We start from the raw sequence: 14332 nt of genomic DNA on the forward strand, positions 1-14332 counted from the left end.
TCATTGTTCTATATAGTATATAGACATTCATATTCTGTATTCGTTTAGAATATGAGGACTAGTACACATTAGTACACAAAGAGTATCGAATTATGGCGTGTTCACACCAGATGTGGAACAAGCGGATAAATCGTGCTATTTGCGCGTCAATACTTCGCTTCATTCGCGCGTCAATACTCCGCTTCATTCGCGCGTCAATACTCCGCTTCATAATCATAATCATGCACCCACAAGAACTCCTGATTGGTTAACACAGCGTGAACGTCAACTGAAGTTCAGATTTTCGAACTCGAGAGATGCGCGTGTTAAGTGCTTCAAACGCTCAAACATTCATGCCGCGCAACTCGCGCCACGCAATACACGCATATCGCGCCGCAGGATATCTATTTGCGTCTTTGCATTGACTTAACATGTAAATCACTTGTGCTTGTTGCATCTTCCGCATCTGGTGTGAACACCAATAGAGTCGGCCCTTTTTTCAGTCTAAAACAGAGCCTCGCCACAGCGCCCTCTACAGGACACATTATGAAGTGCACTCAAATCACACCTCGTGGACACGTGCAAGAGATTAACAATACACACTCACACACGCGCACAAAAAACATGCATATTTTGGAACGCTTTCGTCAAGTATCGCAAACTTCCGAGGCCTGAACGCAAATGCTCATTTAATTTAGTTTTGCGCGCACATGCACTTTATAGTCGATAATTGGACTTTCGATGTACCTGATGCATTAAAAGCCACTTTTATTATTGTTTTTTAATACAATACAATCTTTTTTTACGTTTAAAAATAACGAAGAAATCGTCGTATTTGGCGAACTCGTCTCTGTTAAGTATAAAAACATGAACGACGTTACAAAATGTGTGTAAATACTTCCAGAAAAAATGGTTTACATATGGATTTCATGAGTAAATTGCATAAATAGCCGTTTTCAATCATGGTTAAAATATTTGTACATTTTAATAACGGATTAAACATGTAGAGTAAAGAGTTGTGGGTAAGCATATACAGCACTGGTCTCAATCTCAATTCCTGGAGGGCCACAGCTCTGCATAGTTTAGCTTGATTAGTTGGATCAGCTGTGTTTGACTAGGGATGAAGCAAAAGTGTACAGAGCTGCAGCCCTACAGGAATCCAGTTTGAGCTCTATGGTATGAAGATATGCATGTGTGCGTGCACTCACAGGATCAGGTAGACGAGCAGGAGTGTGTTCAGCTTGTTCATTTCTCTCTGGATGAGCAGAGATCGCGCTCGCTCCGTCACGCTCCACACCCACCAGCTTCCTGCGGAGACAGGAAACATCCTAAATTAGCCAATCAGACGACAGCATCGTCGCAGACTCATTTATAGTCATGAATATTCATAATCGTACCGGTGTGCTCATCATCAGCGCTGTCGTCTTCAGTGGGTGAACTGACTGAGGCTTTCGCTGCAAGACTCTCTGAAAAAGACACACACACTATTTAATATCACAGACTTTTAATAATAATAATAAAAAAACAATGTAGCAGTAATTTTCCGTGCTGTTTTTGACACTTGCTCTGTTTGAGTGGGCGTGGCCAACTATAGACTAAGAAGACATGCCCACTGCTCTGATTGGCTAACATTTTTTGCATATTAATGAGCTGATAACACTGAAAGGGCTCTTTGTGTTGAGAGGTGCATCTTTTGAATGGTTTACTTAACGGCCGCAAGCGTATTGCGTGCTGCTAAAGCGTCTCACGTTTTAGCACCTGCTGCTTCTTGCGTTTTTGCCGTTGCGTGCCGTGCGCTCGCAGTTGAAAAAAAAAGTCAACTCTGTGTGAAAAAAGCGTGTTACGTCAGTCGCGTCTTTTTCACTCTCCAATCAAATGAAAGCAAAGGCGGGATTTCGACCAAATGGACAACGGAGACTTTTAAAGGTGGAGGACAGACTAGTGGTTGCTGTGTTGCGTTATCCAGAGCTGTATTACTTCACAAATCTTGAATATCAGAATATTATTTAATATTACAATTATAACAATATCAACAGTAACAATCGCGCACAATACGCAGCTGATTCAATCGTTGCCTAGTCACATAAAAAAAAAAAAAAACGCACCGCACTTTTCGTCAACAAAAACGGCAGTGTAGTGCGCCTTGTGTTTTTAAAACGTTAAAGCGCGTTCGCTGTAATCGGCCGTCTAAGAAAGCTAAACGGGCACTGCAGTAAAAGTGGGTGTTGATCTTCTGTGGAGGAGGAGCTTATTCAAACTATTACATCACAAATAGAACATTCCGAAACTTGCGTTTTTTTCTCCCTTCAATAGAAGCTGATTTTAGAGGAAAGTATTGAGTTCTGAAACGTACAAGATGATTTTATAGCACGAGCTCTTATATGACATACGATCAAGCAGATCTTGCTTTTTAAACGTCATAAAGGAAATTCTTCGTATATATTATTTGTTATATTGTAGTTTTTTATCATTGCGCTCATTTAAAAAAAAAAAAACAGTGTATAACTGCATCTGCACTTAAATTCTGTATTAAAGTTTGTAATTAAATAGCTGTGCAAGACAATATACAATATCATAACACAATAAAAGTAGATTGTAATTTTTTTTTAATGCAAGTACCTTGTAATTCAGGCCACTTAATGTAAAGCGAGACAAGATAGGTAAAATAAAGGGGGAGAATATAAAAATATATAACAATATATAATAAACAATAAAAAAAATATATTAAAATGAAATAAATAAAAAAAATCAAATATTAAGACAAAATAATATATCAACAATACAATAGTAAATAAAATTAAACAATCTATGATATTCAATAATTATAGAACGAAACTTATTCAATTTATTTCATATATTACGCGCTCACTTTAATGAAGCCAACTGGGTACCTGTCAATACGTTTATAAATGCAAGACCTTTTTGGCACCACCTGCTGGCATATTTACGCAATACGTAGAAATGGTCACAAACGGAATACGAATTATATAAATGAATGAACCAAAAATGTTACAAGTATAAGTTCACAATTATTAGATTTTCAAAAACAACATGCTAATGTATACAGAGCTCCGCCCCCAAACACTTTGTAGCATTCCATAAAGAGTGATAATTGGTTACTTTGAATGAAAGGCGGGGCATCCTTTTCTCAGGCAGCCATACTGAACGTTGTCCTCCCCCTCATTCCCACTAATGGGAGCCTTCGTCATTATATATCTGTAGTGTTTGGTTTATACACACCTCGAGACAGTCGCGGCGATGCTGAGATCTGATCCTCCCGAGGAGACGACAAATCACACACATCTTCCAGACTGGACTGACTTGAGTTCTGCAAACACACACAGATCAGCCAATTAGACGAGAGAAAAAAACAGGCCATAACTCTCAGCCAATCAGGAGAGAGAAGAACAGGTTACATGAACAATCTCAGCCAATCAGGAGATGAAAGAAAAGGATGATGGACTAAGTTACTTCAATAAGATGATTAATTAATAAGATTAACAATCAATAAGATGATTAATTAATGACTTCCATCATTAAATTTGTATTTAAATGACTTTTCTGATAACGATGTGTGAAAATGTACTGAATTAAATGGTAAGGAATATAATTACTCTATTTTCCATGAGTTACCGCTAAAATATCAATCCATAGAATATAAAATCAAGCTATTTTAATTACAGTTAATTAATTATTACTCAAGCATTGTAAAAACAAGCAGAAATTTTTGTAAAATACTGTATTTATCAAATGTAAACACTACATGAATCAAAACACGCCACGTTTCAAATCAATAACACTATTTTTGTTATTATACATGATAATTTCGGACATATTCAAGGTCTAATCATCTTAATAAACGTGAATTATTCTAATAATTAGATTTAATTAACACCAAAACACAATCCTTCAGCTTCTTCAAACTGATTTACACACAACTGATGCATTTATTTACAGTATTTAAGGTTACCTCATTATAAATATATTAGTAAATTACCTCAAAAGTAATCCATTAAGTTACTTTATCTCTGAAAAAGTAATCTAATTACAGTAACTAGTTACTTTATAACTAACTAAACCCAACACTGAAGTGCTCTTGGCCAATAAAGATAGAGGAGGATAGAAAGTCACATTAAGAGCTCTCAGCCAATCAGGAGAGAGAACAATAGGTCACATAAGAGCTCTCTGCCAATAATGAGAGAGGAGGAGGATAGAGGATAAAAATTATTTAAAAGATTCACATTAAGTGCTTTTCATGTGATCTCTTGACCTGTCTTCTGATTGGCTGAGAGCTTTCACCCAGTGGGGAGAGGGGGAGGATAGAACTCACATTAGGAGCTCTCAGCTAATCAGGAGAGAGAACAATAGGTCAAATAAGCACTCTCAGCCAATCAGACGAGAGAAAGATGATTATAAATGCGACACTCACCACCACTCTGCTGTGGTCGAAGCTGTTTTCTGCCGAGGAGAATAACGGGCTGCTGTTAGCACTGCAGTCCTGAAGAACGACAACAAGAAGAAGATCAACATCTACCACATCCAGAAGAAGAACATTAGTAAATAAATGAAGAGGATGATGAAGACGGACCTCCAGCTGAGGACAGACGGAGCGCAGCAGCTTATAGCAGCCCTCTCGGTTACGCAGAGACACAAACAAAAACTGCAAACACACACACACACAACACTTACATTTTAATTACTGTGTCTTTCATGATATTCTACAGCAGTGTTTCTCAACCACGCTCCTGGAGGAGCACCAGCACTGCATGTTTTGGATGTCTCCCTTGTCAAACTCATTACAGGTCTTTCAGACTCTGCTAATGAGCTGATGATCTGAATCAGGTGTGTTTGGTTAAGGAGACAAGGAAAATGTGCAGAACGAATCATTTTAGCGAATGAACCGAAAATGAATAGAATGAATCAGTGAACGAATCATTTTAGCGAATGAACAATGAATTAGTGAGCGAATCGTTATAGCGAATGAACTAAAAATAAATAAAATTAATCAGTGAACGAATCATTTTAGCGAATGAACAATGAATTAGTGAGCGAATCGTTATAGCGAATGAACCAAAAATAAATAAAATTAATCAGTGAACGAATCGTTTTAGTGAATTAACCGAAAAAGAATATAATCAGTGAACAAATCACTTTAGCGAATGAACCGAAAATGAACAAAATGAATCAGTGAATGAATCGTTTTAGCGAATGAACCGAAAATTAACAAAATGAATCAGTAAACGAATCGTTTCAGCGAATAAACCGAAAATGAATAGAAAGAATCAGTGAATGAATCGTTTTAGCGAATAAACAGAAAATTAACAGAATGAATCCGTGAACGAACCGAAAATGAATGGAATGAATCATTTTAACGAATGAACAGAAAATGAATAAAATGAATCAGAACGAATCGTTTTAGTGAATGAAATGAAAATGAAAAGAATGAATCAGAGAACGAATCGTTTTAGTGAATGAACTGAAGGAGACCACAGGTCTTTCAGTCTCTGCTAATGAGCTGATGATCTGAATCAAGTGTGTTTGGTTAAGGAGACATGGAAAATGTGCAGTTCTGGTGCTCCTCCAGGAACGTGGTTGAGAAACACTGCACTAAAGTATCTGTAAACAAACAAAAAAATGTATGACTTATCATACTCCAAAACAATACGTTTCCTAATTAAAACGTGTGTTCATTTGCATATTTTATTAAAATATCTAAATGTTAGTTGACCGTGTGTGTGTGAGAGAGAGAGAGAGAGAGAGAGAGAGAGAGTGTGTGTACCTTGTCCCCGTCAGCGGTGCGCACAGAGATGGCGTTGGGCACCAGCAGTGCTGTGTTCTGCTTCTTCACCACACACACACTGGACACAGGAATGACCACCTGAAACACACACACACAGATCAGTCAGTCAGTAAGTGTGTGTATGCATGCATGTATTTACGTGTGTTCAAGTGAATGTGTGTTTTCAGTGCGTTTGATAATGCGAGTGTGTGTTAATATATGCAGGTTCATTTGTTTTTTTGAGTGTGTGTTTGGGTACATGTGCTTTTTAAAGTGTGTGTGTGTGTGTTTGTATATGCGAGTGTGTCTGTGTTCTTATGCTTATATGACTGTATGTATTTGCTCATGTGTACATGTAATCTGTGTGTTGTTTGGGTTATGCATGGATTTGTGTGTATACGAGTTGGTGAATGTGTGTGTATGATTGTGAGTGTTGCATGTTAATGTGTATGTTAGTGTGTATGAATGTTGTGTGCTATATTAGTGTGTGTGTAATTTGTGTTATCTATGCATGTATGGGTATATGAGTTGTTTGAATGAGTGTGTGTGTGTGTGTGTGTGTGTATGTGTGTGTCTATGGTGTTTGAGTGTTGCATGTTGAGTGTGTATGTTAGTGTGTGCTATTAATGTGTGTGTTTTTGTATGAACGTATGAGTGTGTGTGGGTGTGTGTAGTTTACCCTGGTGTCTTTGAGCAGCACAGAAGAGAAGAAGCAGATGTGTGTGTCCGTGATGTACAGACGGCCGTGATACGGGACCTCTTTCTGCAGCGCACAGATGTATGCTGGGAAACACACACACAAAGATGTTCACATTCTCACACACACACCACTTATACATACAACACTCATACATGCGTAACACTCCTCAACACTCACCGTGCAGCAGATCTTCTGCCTCCGGGACCTCTGGGAAGAGTTTGTGGAAGGTTTTGTTGTGTTTGGTGAAGCTCTGAGGAACAGAAGCACAGCAGCGTTACAGCCATCATCATCATCATCATCATCATCATTATTATTGGTTCATTAAAGATCTCTTACACTTCTGGAGTTCAGGCTTTCACTTCTCTCTAAAGGCCTGTCCACATCTACTGTCTGAGACCTACACACACACACACACACATATGAGAAAAACACTCCATCAATACAAACACACACGTCACCATTTTCTGTATACATTTATGTATGTGTCTATTTAAATATACACTGTACACGCATATAATTAGGTCAACTTTTCTTTTGGATGCGATTATATAGCATTAATTAGCCCTAATATCTTAACATTTTTAAATATATACTTATTTATAAACATCAAAAGTAGATATCGAGATATATACATATATAAATAACAATGAGGGAGTTTTCTAATAGTAAGAGGAGTGTGTTTTACCTGGCCGGGACCTGCCGGCACAAGCTCTTGCTCTGCTCCAGCTGGTTTTCCTCCAGACTGAAGGCTTTCCTGCTGCTCAGTTTGCTCTTCGACCTGCTCTTCTTCACCTTTACAGGGATGGAGCCCGAGTCCACGGCATAGCTGACAATAGAGAAGCAAAAATAGGTCAGAAACGCGTCTAAAACACATGAGCCTGAGAGCCGAGTCCAAGGCATAGCTGACACCAGGAAAAGCAAAAACAGGTCTAAACAGCATCTAAAACACAACACATGAGCCAGAGAGCCAGAGTCCACAAACATAGCTGACAACAGGAGAAGCAAAAACAGGTCTAAAACATGTCTAGATCCCAAAACATGAGCTTGAGAGTCCAAATGCACAACATGGCTGACACCAGGAGAAGCAAAAACAGATCTAAAACATGTCTAGATCCCAAAACATGAGCCTGATAGCCCAAATGCACAACATGGCTGACACCTGGAGAAGCAAAAACAGGTCTAAAACATGTCTAGATCCCAAAACATGAGGCTGAGAGCCCAAATGCACAACATGGCTGACACCAGGAGAAGCAAAAACAGGTCTAAAACATGTCTAGATCCCAAAACATGAGGCTGAGAGCCCAAATGCACAACATGGCTGACACCAGGAGAAGCAAAAACAGGTCTAAAACATGTCTAGATCCCAAAACATGAGCCTGAGAGCCAAAATGCACAACATGGCTGACACCTGGAGAAGCAAAAACAGGTCTAAAACATGTCTAGATCCCAAAACATGAGCCTGAGAGCCCAAATGCACAACATGGCTGACACCAGAAGCAAAAACAGGTCTAAAACATGTCTAGATCCCAAAACATTAGCCTGAGAGCCCAAATGCACAAAATGGCTGACACCAGGAGAAGCAAAAACGGGTGAGAAACACATCTAAAACACAACACATGAGCCTGAGAGCCCGAGTCCACAAACATAGCTGACAACAGGAGAAGCAAAAACAGGTCTAAAAAGCGTCTAAAAACACAACACCGGAGCCTGAGAGCCCAAGTCCACAACATAGCTGACAACAGAAGCAAAAACAGGCCAGAAACATGTCTAAAATGCATCTAAAACACAACACATGAGCTTGAGAGCCCGAGTACACAACATAGCTGACAACAGAAGCAAAAACAGGTAAGAAATATGTCTAAAATGTGTCTAAAACACAACACATGAGCTTGAGAGCCCAAGTCCACAACATAACCAACAACAGGAGAAGCAAAAACACGTCTAACACACATCAAAGACACAAAACATGAGCCTGAGAGCCCAAGACTACTGCATAATCGACAACAGGAAAAGCAGGTAAGAAACACACCTAAAACACATCTAAAACGCGTCTAAAACACATGAGCCAGAGAGACGGAGTTCATAACATAACGGACAATAGGAGAAGCAAAAACAGGTCAAAACAGGTAAGAAACACGTCTAAAACAGGTCAGAAACACATCTAAAACACATGAGCCAGAGAGACGGAGTTCATAACATAACTGACAACAGGAGAAGCAAAAACACATAAGAAACATGTCAAAAACATGTCAAAGACACGTCTAAAACGTGTCCAAAATGAGTCTAAAACACATGAGCCTGAGAGCCCGAGTCCACAACATAACTGACAACAGGTGAATGCAGACACATCAAAACAGATCCAAAACAAGTCAAAAACACATCAAAAATTCAGGTTATGTTACAATTATATTAAGATAATGTTCAAGTTATGCTGATTATGTTCAGGTTATGTTTGGATTATATTCAGGTTATGTTTAGGTTATAGTCAGGATATGATCTAAATAAGTAAATACAAATATTGAAATAAATAAATTTATATTGGAATTTAAATTAAAAAAAATTATCAAATCAACAAAAATATTAGTAAAAATTTAATTAAAATATTTAAATGATTAAATAAATATTAATATAAATATTAATAATACTTGTCAATCTGTATATTTACACTTGTCAATCTGTATATTTACACTTGTCAATCTGTATATTTGCATTCACTACTTCTATTTTTAAAAAAATATATATTTATTATCTGTTTTTTGTCCTGTCTCTGTAATGCTGATGCACTGTAGAAGCTGTCACCAAAACAAATTCCTCGTATGTGTGAACATACCTGGCAATAAAGCTCATTCTGATTCTGATATTATAAATATTATTAATAAAATTAAACAAATATTAAAATAAAAAAAAACATTAAAAGATATTAATTTTAAACAAGGAAATTAAAATAATTATAATAATAATCAAATAAATAAAAATATACATTAAAATAAAACAAATAAAAATATTTAAATACACACACACACACACACACACACACGGAAAAAAACATTTAATAAATTCATTTAAAAAGTATACCAAAAAATAAAATAAAATAAAAACTTTAGACAAAAAGCTAGCATCAAACATCAAACTAAAAATTATTTGATATATAATAAATGATCATTTTTGGTACAGGGCGTCCTTTATTGTTTTTAACAGAGAAAGCACTAAAAATGTTGTCAAATTTTTTTTTTGTTGACAAACGCACACAGAGATAAATAAAAGGAATAAAATAAATAAATAAATGCTATTAAAAACAGTCAAACCTGACAGAAGAAAAGTTTAACAAACATTCTACACACTAAAACCCACATTAATAACCCGACGCAGAACCTTCAGCATATCAACTCCACAGCAGAAACCCGTCTAACAAACACCACAGCATTCTAAATCCTCAGGTGTGTTTCTCCATACCTGTACAGGTGATTCACTCGTCTGCGAGAGAAGCGTAAACTCAGAGATCGGTTCATCCTCTAATAAAAATAATAACAATAATCAGCAGCACAGACTGGCTTCACGCCATAACCACCGCAATAAACCAATAAAAGAAACACAGCTAAACACACGGTTAAGCCCTGTATGCAAATCAGCAGGGCGGAGCCTATTACATCACATGGTGTGAGCTGTCAATCAATCAGTGACATCATGGAGCAAGTGGAAAACACACCTCCAGCTCACAAAAGAAGAAAAGCAGCAGATAACTGGTGTTTTATTAAGAGAAATCACGAAAATCATCATTTATATAAAGTTCTTTTGAGTTTAATATATGGAGTTTCCTCATAAAGAACAGAGATCATGTTCAACACCTTGCAGAATGCTCAGCTATATGACTCCAGGAAAAGGTGTGCGTGAGAGATATGTGGGTTAAAGATGTCACATGACAGAAAATAAACACTATCTGTGGGCGTAAAGCTGAAAAACCACAAATGACACGCGAGCAAACTCAAGTCAAAGTATTTTAAGTCATGCTGACATTTCCAAATGGCATATTTTAGATGACAACTATAAATAAACCACATCAAAAAATGTAAATGATTAAATAGAAACTAAACTTTAGATAAAGGTGTTGCTTATAAACACTATTATAAATGATTAAAAATAAATAAATAAATACATTTAATTAATTACATTTAACACAAATACAAAAAAAAACCCACAAGTATAATATTTTCATACATTAATAATGCATTTTAAAAATACAACACAAACTTTAGACCAAAATGTTGACTTATAAACACAATAAGAATATAATAAACAATAATAAATTATTTTAATTAACAAAAATTAACAAATGAATAAATTCTTTAAAGAATGAAAACATTGTTTTAATTAATAAAAAATACATTGTTTTAATTCTTTAAAGAACAAATACATTTTAATTAATAAAAACTTTAAAGAATAAACTGTATTTTAATTAACAAAATAAATGAATAAATAATTGTTTTAATACTTAATACATTATTTTAATTAACAAAAACAAATATGAGAATAAATTAATTATTTAAATAGTAAATTATGTTAATTAATAAAAAACAACAACACATTTTAATTAATAAAAACTTTAAAGAATAAACGTTATTTTAATTAATAAAATAAATAAATGAATAATTTTTTAATACTTACGAATACATTATTTTAATTAACTAAAACAACCATTGAAAATAAATTAATTCTTTAAATAGTAAATTCTTAATTACTAAAAACAAATAAACAACAACACATTTTAATTCATTAAAAACAATAAAACAGTTATGTTTTAAATATTAAATTATTTTACCTAATAAAAACAAACACAAAAAATAAATAAACACATTGTAATTATTTACAAAACAATAAATTATTTTAATGAATAAAAACAAATAAAACACAAGTAAAAAACAAAGACTACATTAAAAACTTTAGACATGCTGGTTTACAAACAACACAAAATAAACAAAAACAAACAAACAAACAAATAAATAATAATAATAAACCAATTAACGACAATTAAACTCCCGATTTTAAAAAATGTTGGCTTATAAACACTACAAAAACAAACAGAAAAGAGGAATAAATCCTAATAATTAATTACAATAATTAAATAAATGTGTACATCAAAAAAAAATTGAGATAAACGTGACAAATAGTTTGAGTATTGAGATTTAATCCTCAGTCAGAGCTAAAGCTGCAGGTCCAGTTGAGCAGGAATCTGTCAGCCAATCAGAGGTGAGTTAGTGTATTGAGAATAATGGAGGATCTACTGCCCCCGGTGGACTTTCACAGAAACACAACCGGAGAAACTAAAACAAACATTATGCAAGTCAAACAACCGTGTTGAAACAGTACCTGCGCTGTTTGATTTAACATGCTACACCTCATCTGAAAACACAACATTATTAACCGGATCTAAATATCCTATTCACACACCTACACACTCATCTCCGATATTTAATAAGCTGAAGCTCTAATTAATCTTAGCTGATGTTCATTTCACAGTTTATACCTGATGACGTGTTAAAAATGTAGTCAAAATCATTTAGTATTATTTTATTAAGTATTTTAAAAGTAATATTAACACATTGAGCGTAATAAATTTGGTCTTGTGATTTGTACTTTCACTAATGAGAGCTTACTGTAAGTGTTTCTTGTTGTACTTTATTTTTCTTTTGCAATTTGATTTGTTTGAAAAGTTTACTCTGAGCATGTACAATAAAAGCAATGTTTTTGGTTATTATTATGCCTGTTAAAGTAGCCTTTGCATAATATCGTTATTAAAACATTAGATAATATTTTTCTAATGTATTTATTGATTTCCCACATTCATATATACTGAAATTCAAATTACATAAACAAAAATAAATGTTAAAAGACGAATAATAAAAAAAGAATCCTTATAATTATCATAACAAAAACATTTAATAAGTAATAAAAACAAATAATAATAATAATAATAATTATTATTATTATTATTAGTAGTAGTAGTAGTAGTAGTAAATTAACTACTAATAAAATAACTAAACAATATTACAACAATAAAAAATGAACAATCATAATACTTAATAAATAAATGCAATAAATGATAATCTTTATAATAATAATAATGATAATAATAATAATAATAATAATTATTATTATTATTATTAATAATAATAAATATTTTTATTTTTAAAATAACTAATAACAAAAACACAATAACAATCATATTAATAATCATTAATATAATCATTAAAATAAATAACTAATAACAAAAATAGTAATCCTTTTATTAATAATATTAATAAATAAAATAAACAAATAAAAAACAACAACAACAAAAGATAATAATTATTATTATTATAATTATTAAAATCACTAAAAACAATAAACAATAATAAATAATAACTATTAATATTATTATTAAAATAAATAACTAATAACATAATACAAATTACCAACAAATAATAATAAATATTATTATTATTATTATCCTGATCATCATCATATTATCATACAACCAATAATAAATGAGAAAAAAATAATAATAACAAATAGTAATAATAATAATAATAATAAATCATTTTAATAACGATAATAAACCAATTTAAATAAGTAAACAATAAACAAAGAATAATAATAAGAATTATTATTATTATTGTTTAAATAAATATTAATATTTTAATAAATACTGATTAAAATAATAATTAAAATATAATGATAATAATAATGATAATAATAATAATAATAATAATAATATGAATAAAATTCCCATTTTCCATAACATTCATAAATTGCAACAAGTGAACTTGATATCATCATAAATCTACACCTCAGAATGATCAGCTTCTCAGTGAGCTGTACACCTCTGCAGACAGGCTGTGATTTAAAATAAAGCCAAAGAGCATCAAGCATCTTCATTCTGCTGCTGAAGAGAAGGCTTATCTTAAACAGTGGCACGAGAACACTCTCAAATATGACAAACAAGGAAATGTGCTCAAGTTCAAGGTGACGAACTATTATCACCACCGCGCTTCCCTTTTGTGCAGAGAGCGAAAGTTCATTCCTGACCAATGACAAGAGACGAAAATTAATTACTTTCTTAAAGGGACAGTTCACCTCTTACTCAATCACAAGTGTTTCTAAACCGGTTTGAGCTTATTTTGGTCTCACAGATGTTTTAGAGAGTCAATCCAACTCTTTCCTGAACCAAAAATACTTTCGGTTTAAGTACAATTCAGATGATTGGTCATGGCAATTCATGCACATTAATTATTCATTTATTTAAATAAGCATATTAAAAAGAGACAGTTCACTCAAAGTAATTCAAGTCATCATTTTCTCATCTTTAACTGAAGATTTTTAAAAAAGGAGATAATTTAAAGAATGTTGGTCACCATTGAATTACACATAATAATCAATGGCTATGAAAGTTTCTCACACTCTTCGAAATATCTTTTGTGTCCAGATGGAGAATGTTGGCAACCATTGATTTCCATTTGTTTGTTTCATACTACGATGATTAATGGCTACCAGTTTCTCAAAGTTAGTAAGCACATCGATTTTAAAGCGATTAGATAATTAAACTTTTTATTTTAAAAAAAAGGGAATAAACCTATGGATTTTACACTTAAACAAATGAGTAAACCTGTTGCATTTAAAGCAATGAATTGACTTTAAAAAATTAACGTAAACCCACTGTTTTTAAAAGCGATTAGTTGACTTTACTTTAAAAAAGTTAGTAAACAAATGAAAACCCATACATTTTACTTTTAAAACGTTAGTAAGAGAGTTGAATTTAGTAACCGATTAGTTGACTTTATTTAAAAAAAAAAAAAAAAAAAAAGTCAGTCGGCGCAATAGCCTAGTGGTTAGCGCGGCGA

The 14332-nt window shown here is 33.4% G+C and overlaps 1 protein-coding gene across 3 annotated transcripts in view; it reads right to left on the reverse strand.

The window, feature by feature from the left end:
- The window catches only part of si:zfos-943e10.1 (GRAM domain-containing protein 2B), a 29651-nt gene that overhangs the window by 3457 nt on the left and 11862 nt on the right, over nucleotides 1-14332 (reverse strand). For 2 of the 3 annotated variants that reach the window (XM_056448178.1, XM_056448180.1), the window contains exons 2-11: nucleotides 7144-7284; nucleotides 6795-6855; nucleotides 6636-6708; nucleotides 6438-6541; nucleotides 5759-5857; nucleotides 4568-4639; nucleotides 4409-4477; nucleotides 3220-3307; nucleotides 1377-1445; nucleotides 1188-1287 (exon numbers count right to left, since the gene is read on the reverse strand). In XM_056448178.1, the coding sequence (XP_056304153.1) occupies nucleotides 1188-1287; nucleotides 1377-1445; nucleotides 3220-3307; nucleotides 4409-4477; nucleotides 4568-4639; nucleotides 5759-5857; nucleotides 6438-6541; nucleotides 6636-6708; nucleotides 6795-6855; nucleotides 7144-7284 (876 nt within the window). Of the gene's footprint in view, nucleotides 1-1187; nucleotides 1288-1376; nucleotides 1446-3219; nucleotides 3308-4408; nucleotides 4478-4567; nucleotides 4640-5758; nucleotides 5858-6437; nucleotides 6542-6635; nucleotides 6709-6794; nucleotides 6856-7143; nucleotides 7285-9911; nucleotides 10030-14332 lie in introns of those variants that run through there. The other variant, XM_056448179.1, reaches the window with a different exon arrangement.

Source organism: Danio aesculapii, chromosome 22, assembly GCF_903798145.1.
Source record: "Danio aesculapii chromosome 22, fDanAes4.1, whole genome shotgun sequence".
Taxonomy (NCBI): Eukaryota; Metazoa; Chordata; class Actinopteri; order Cypriniformes; family Danionidae; genus Danio; species Danio aesculapii.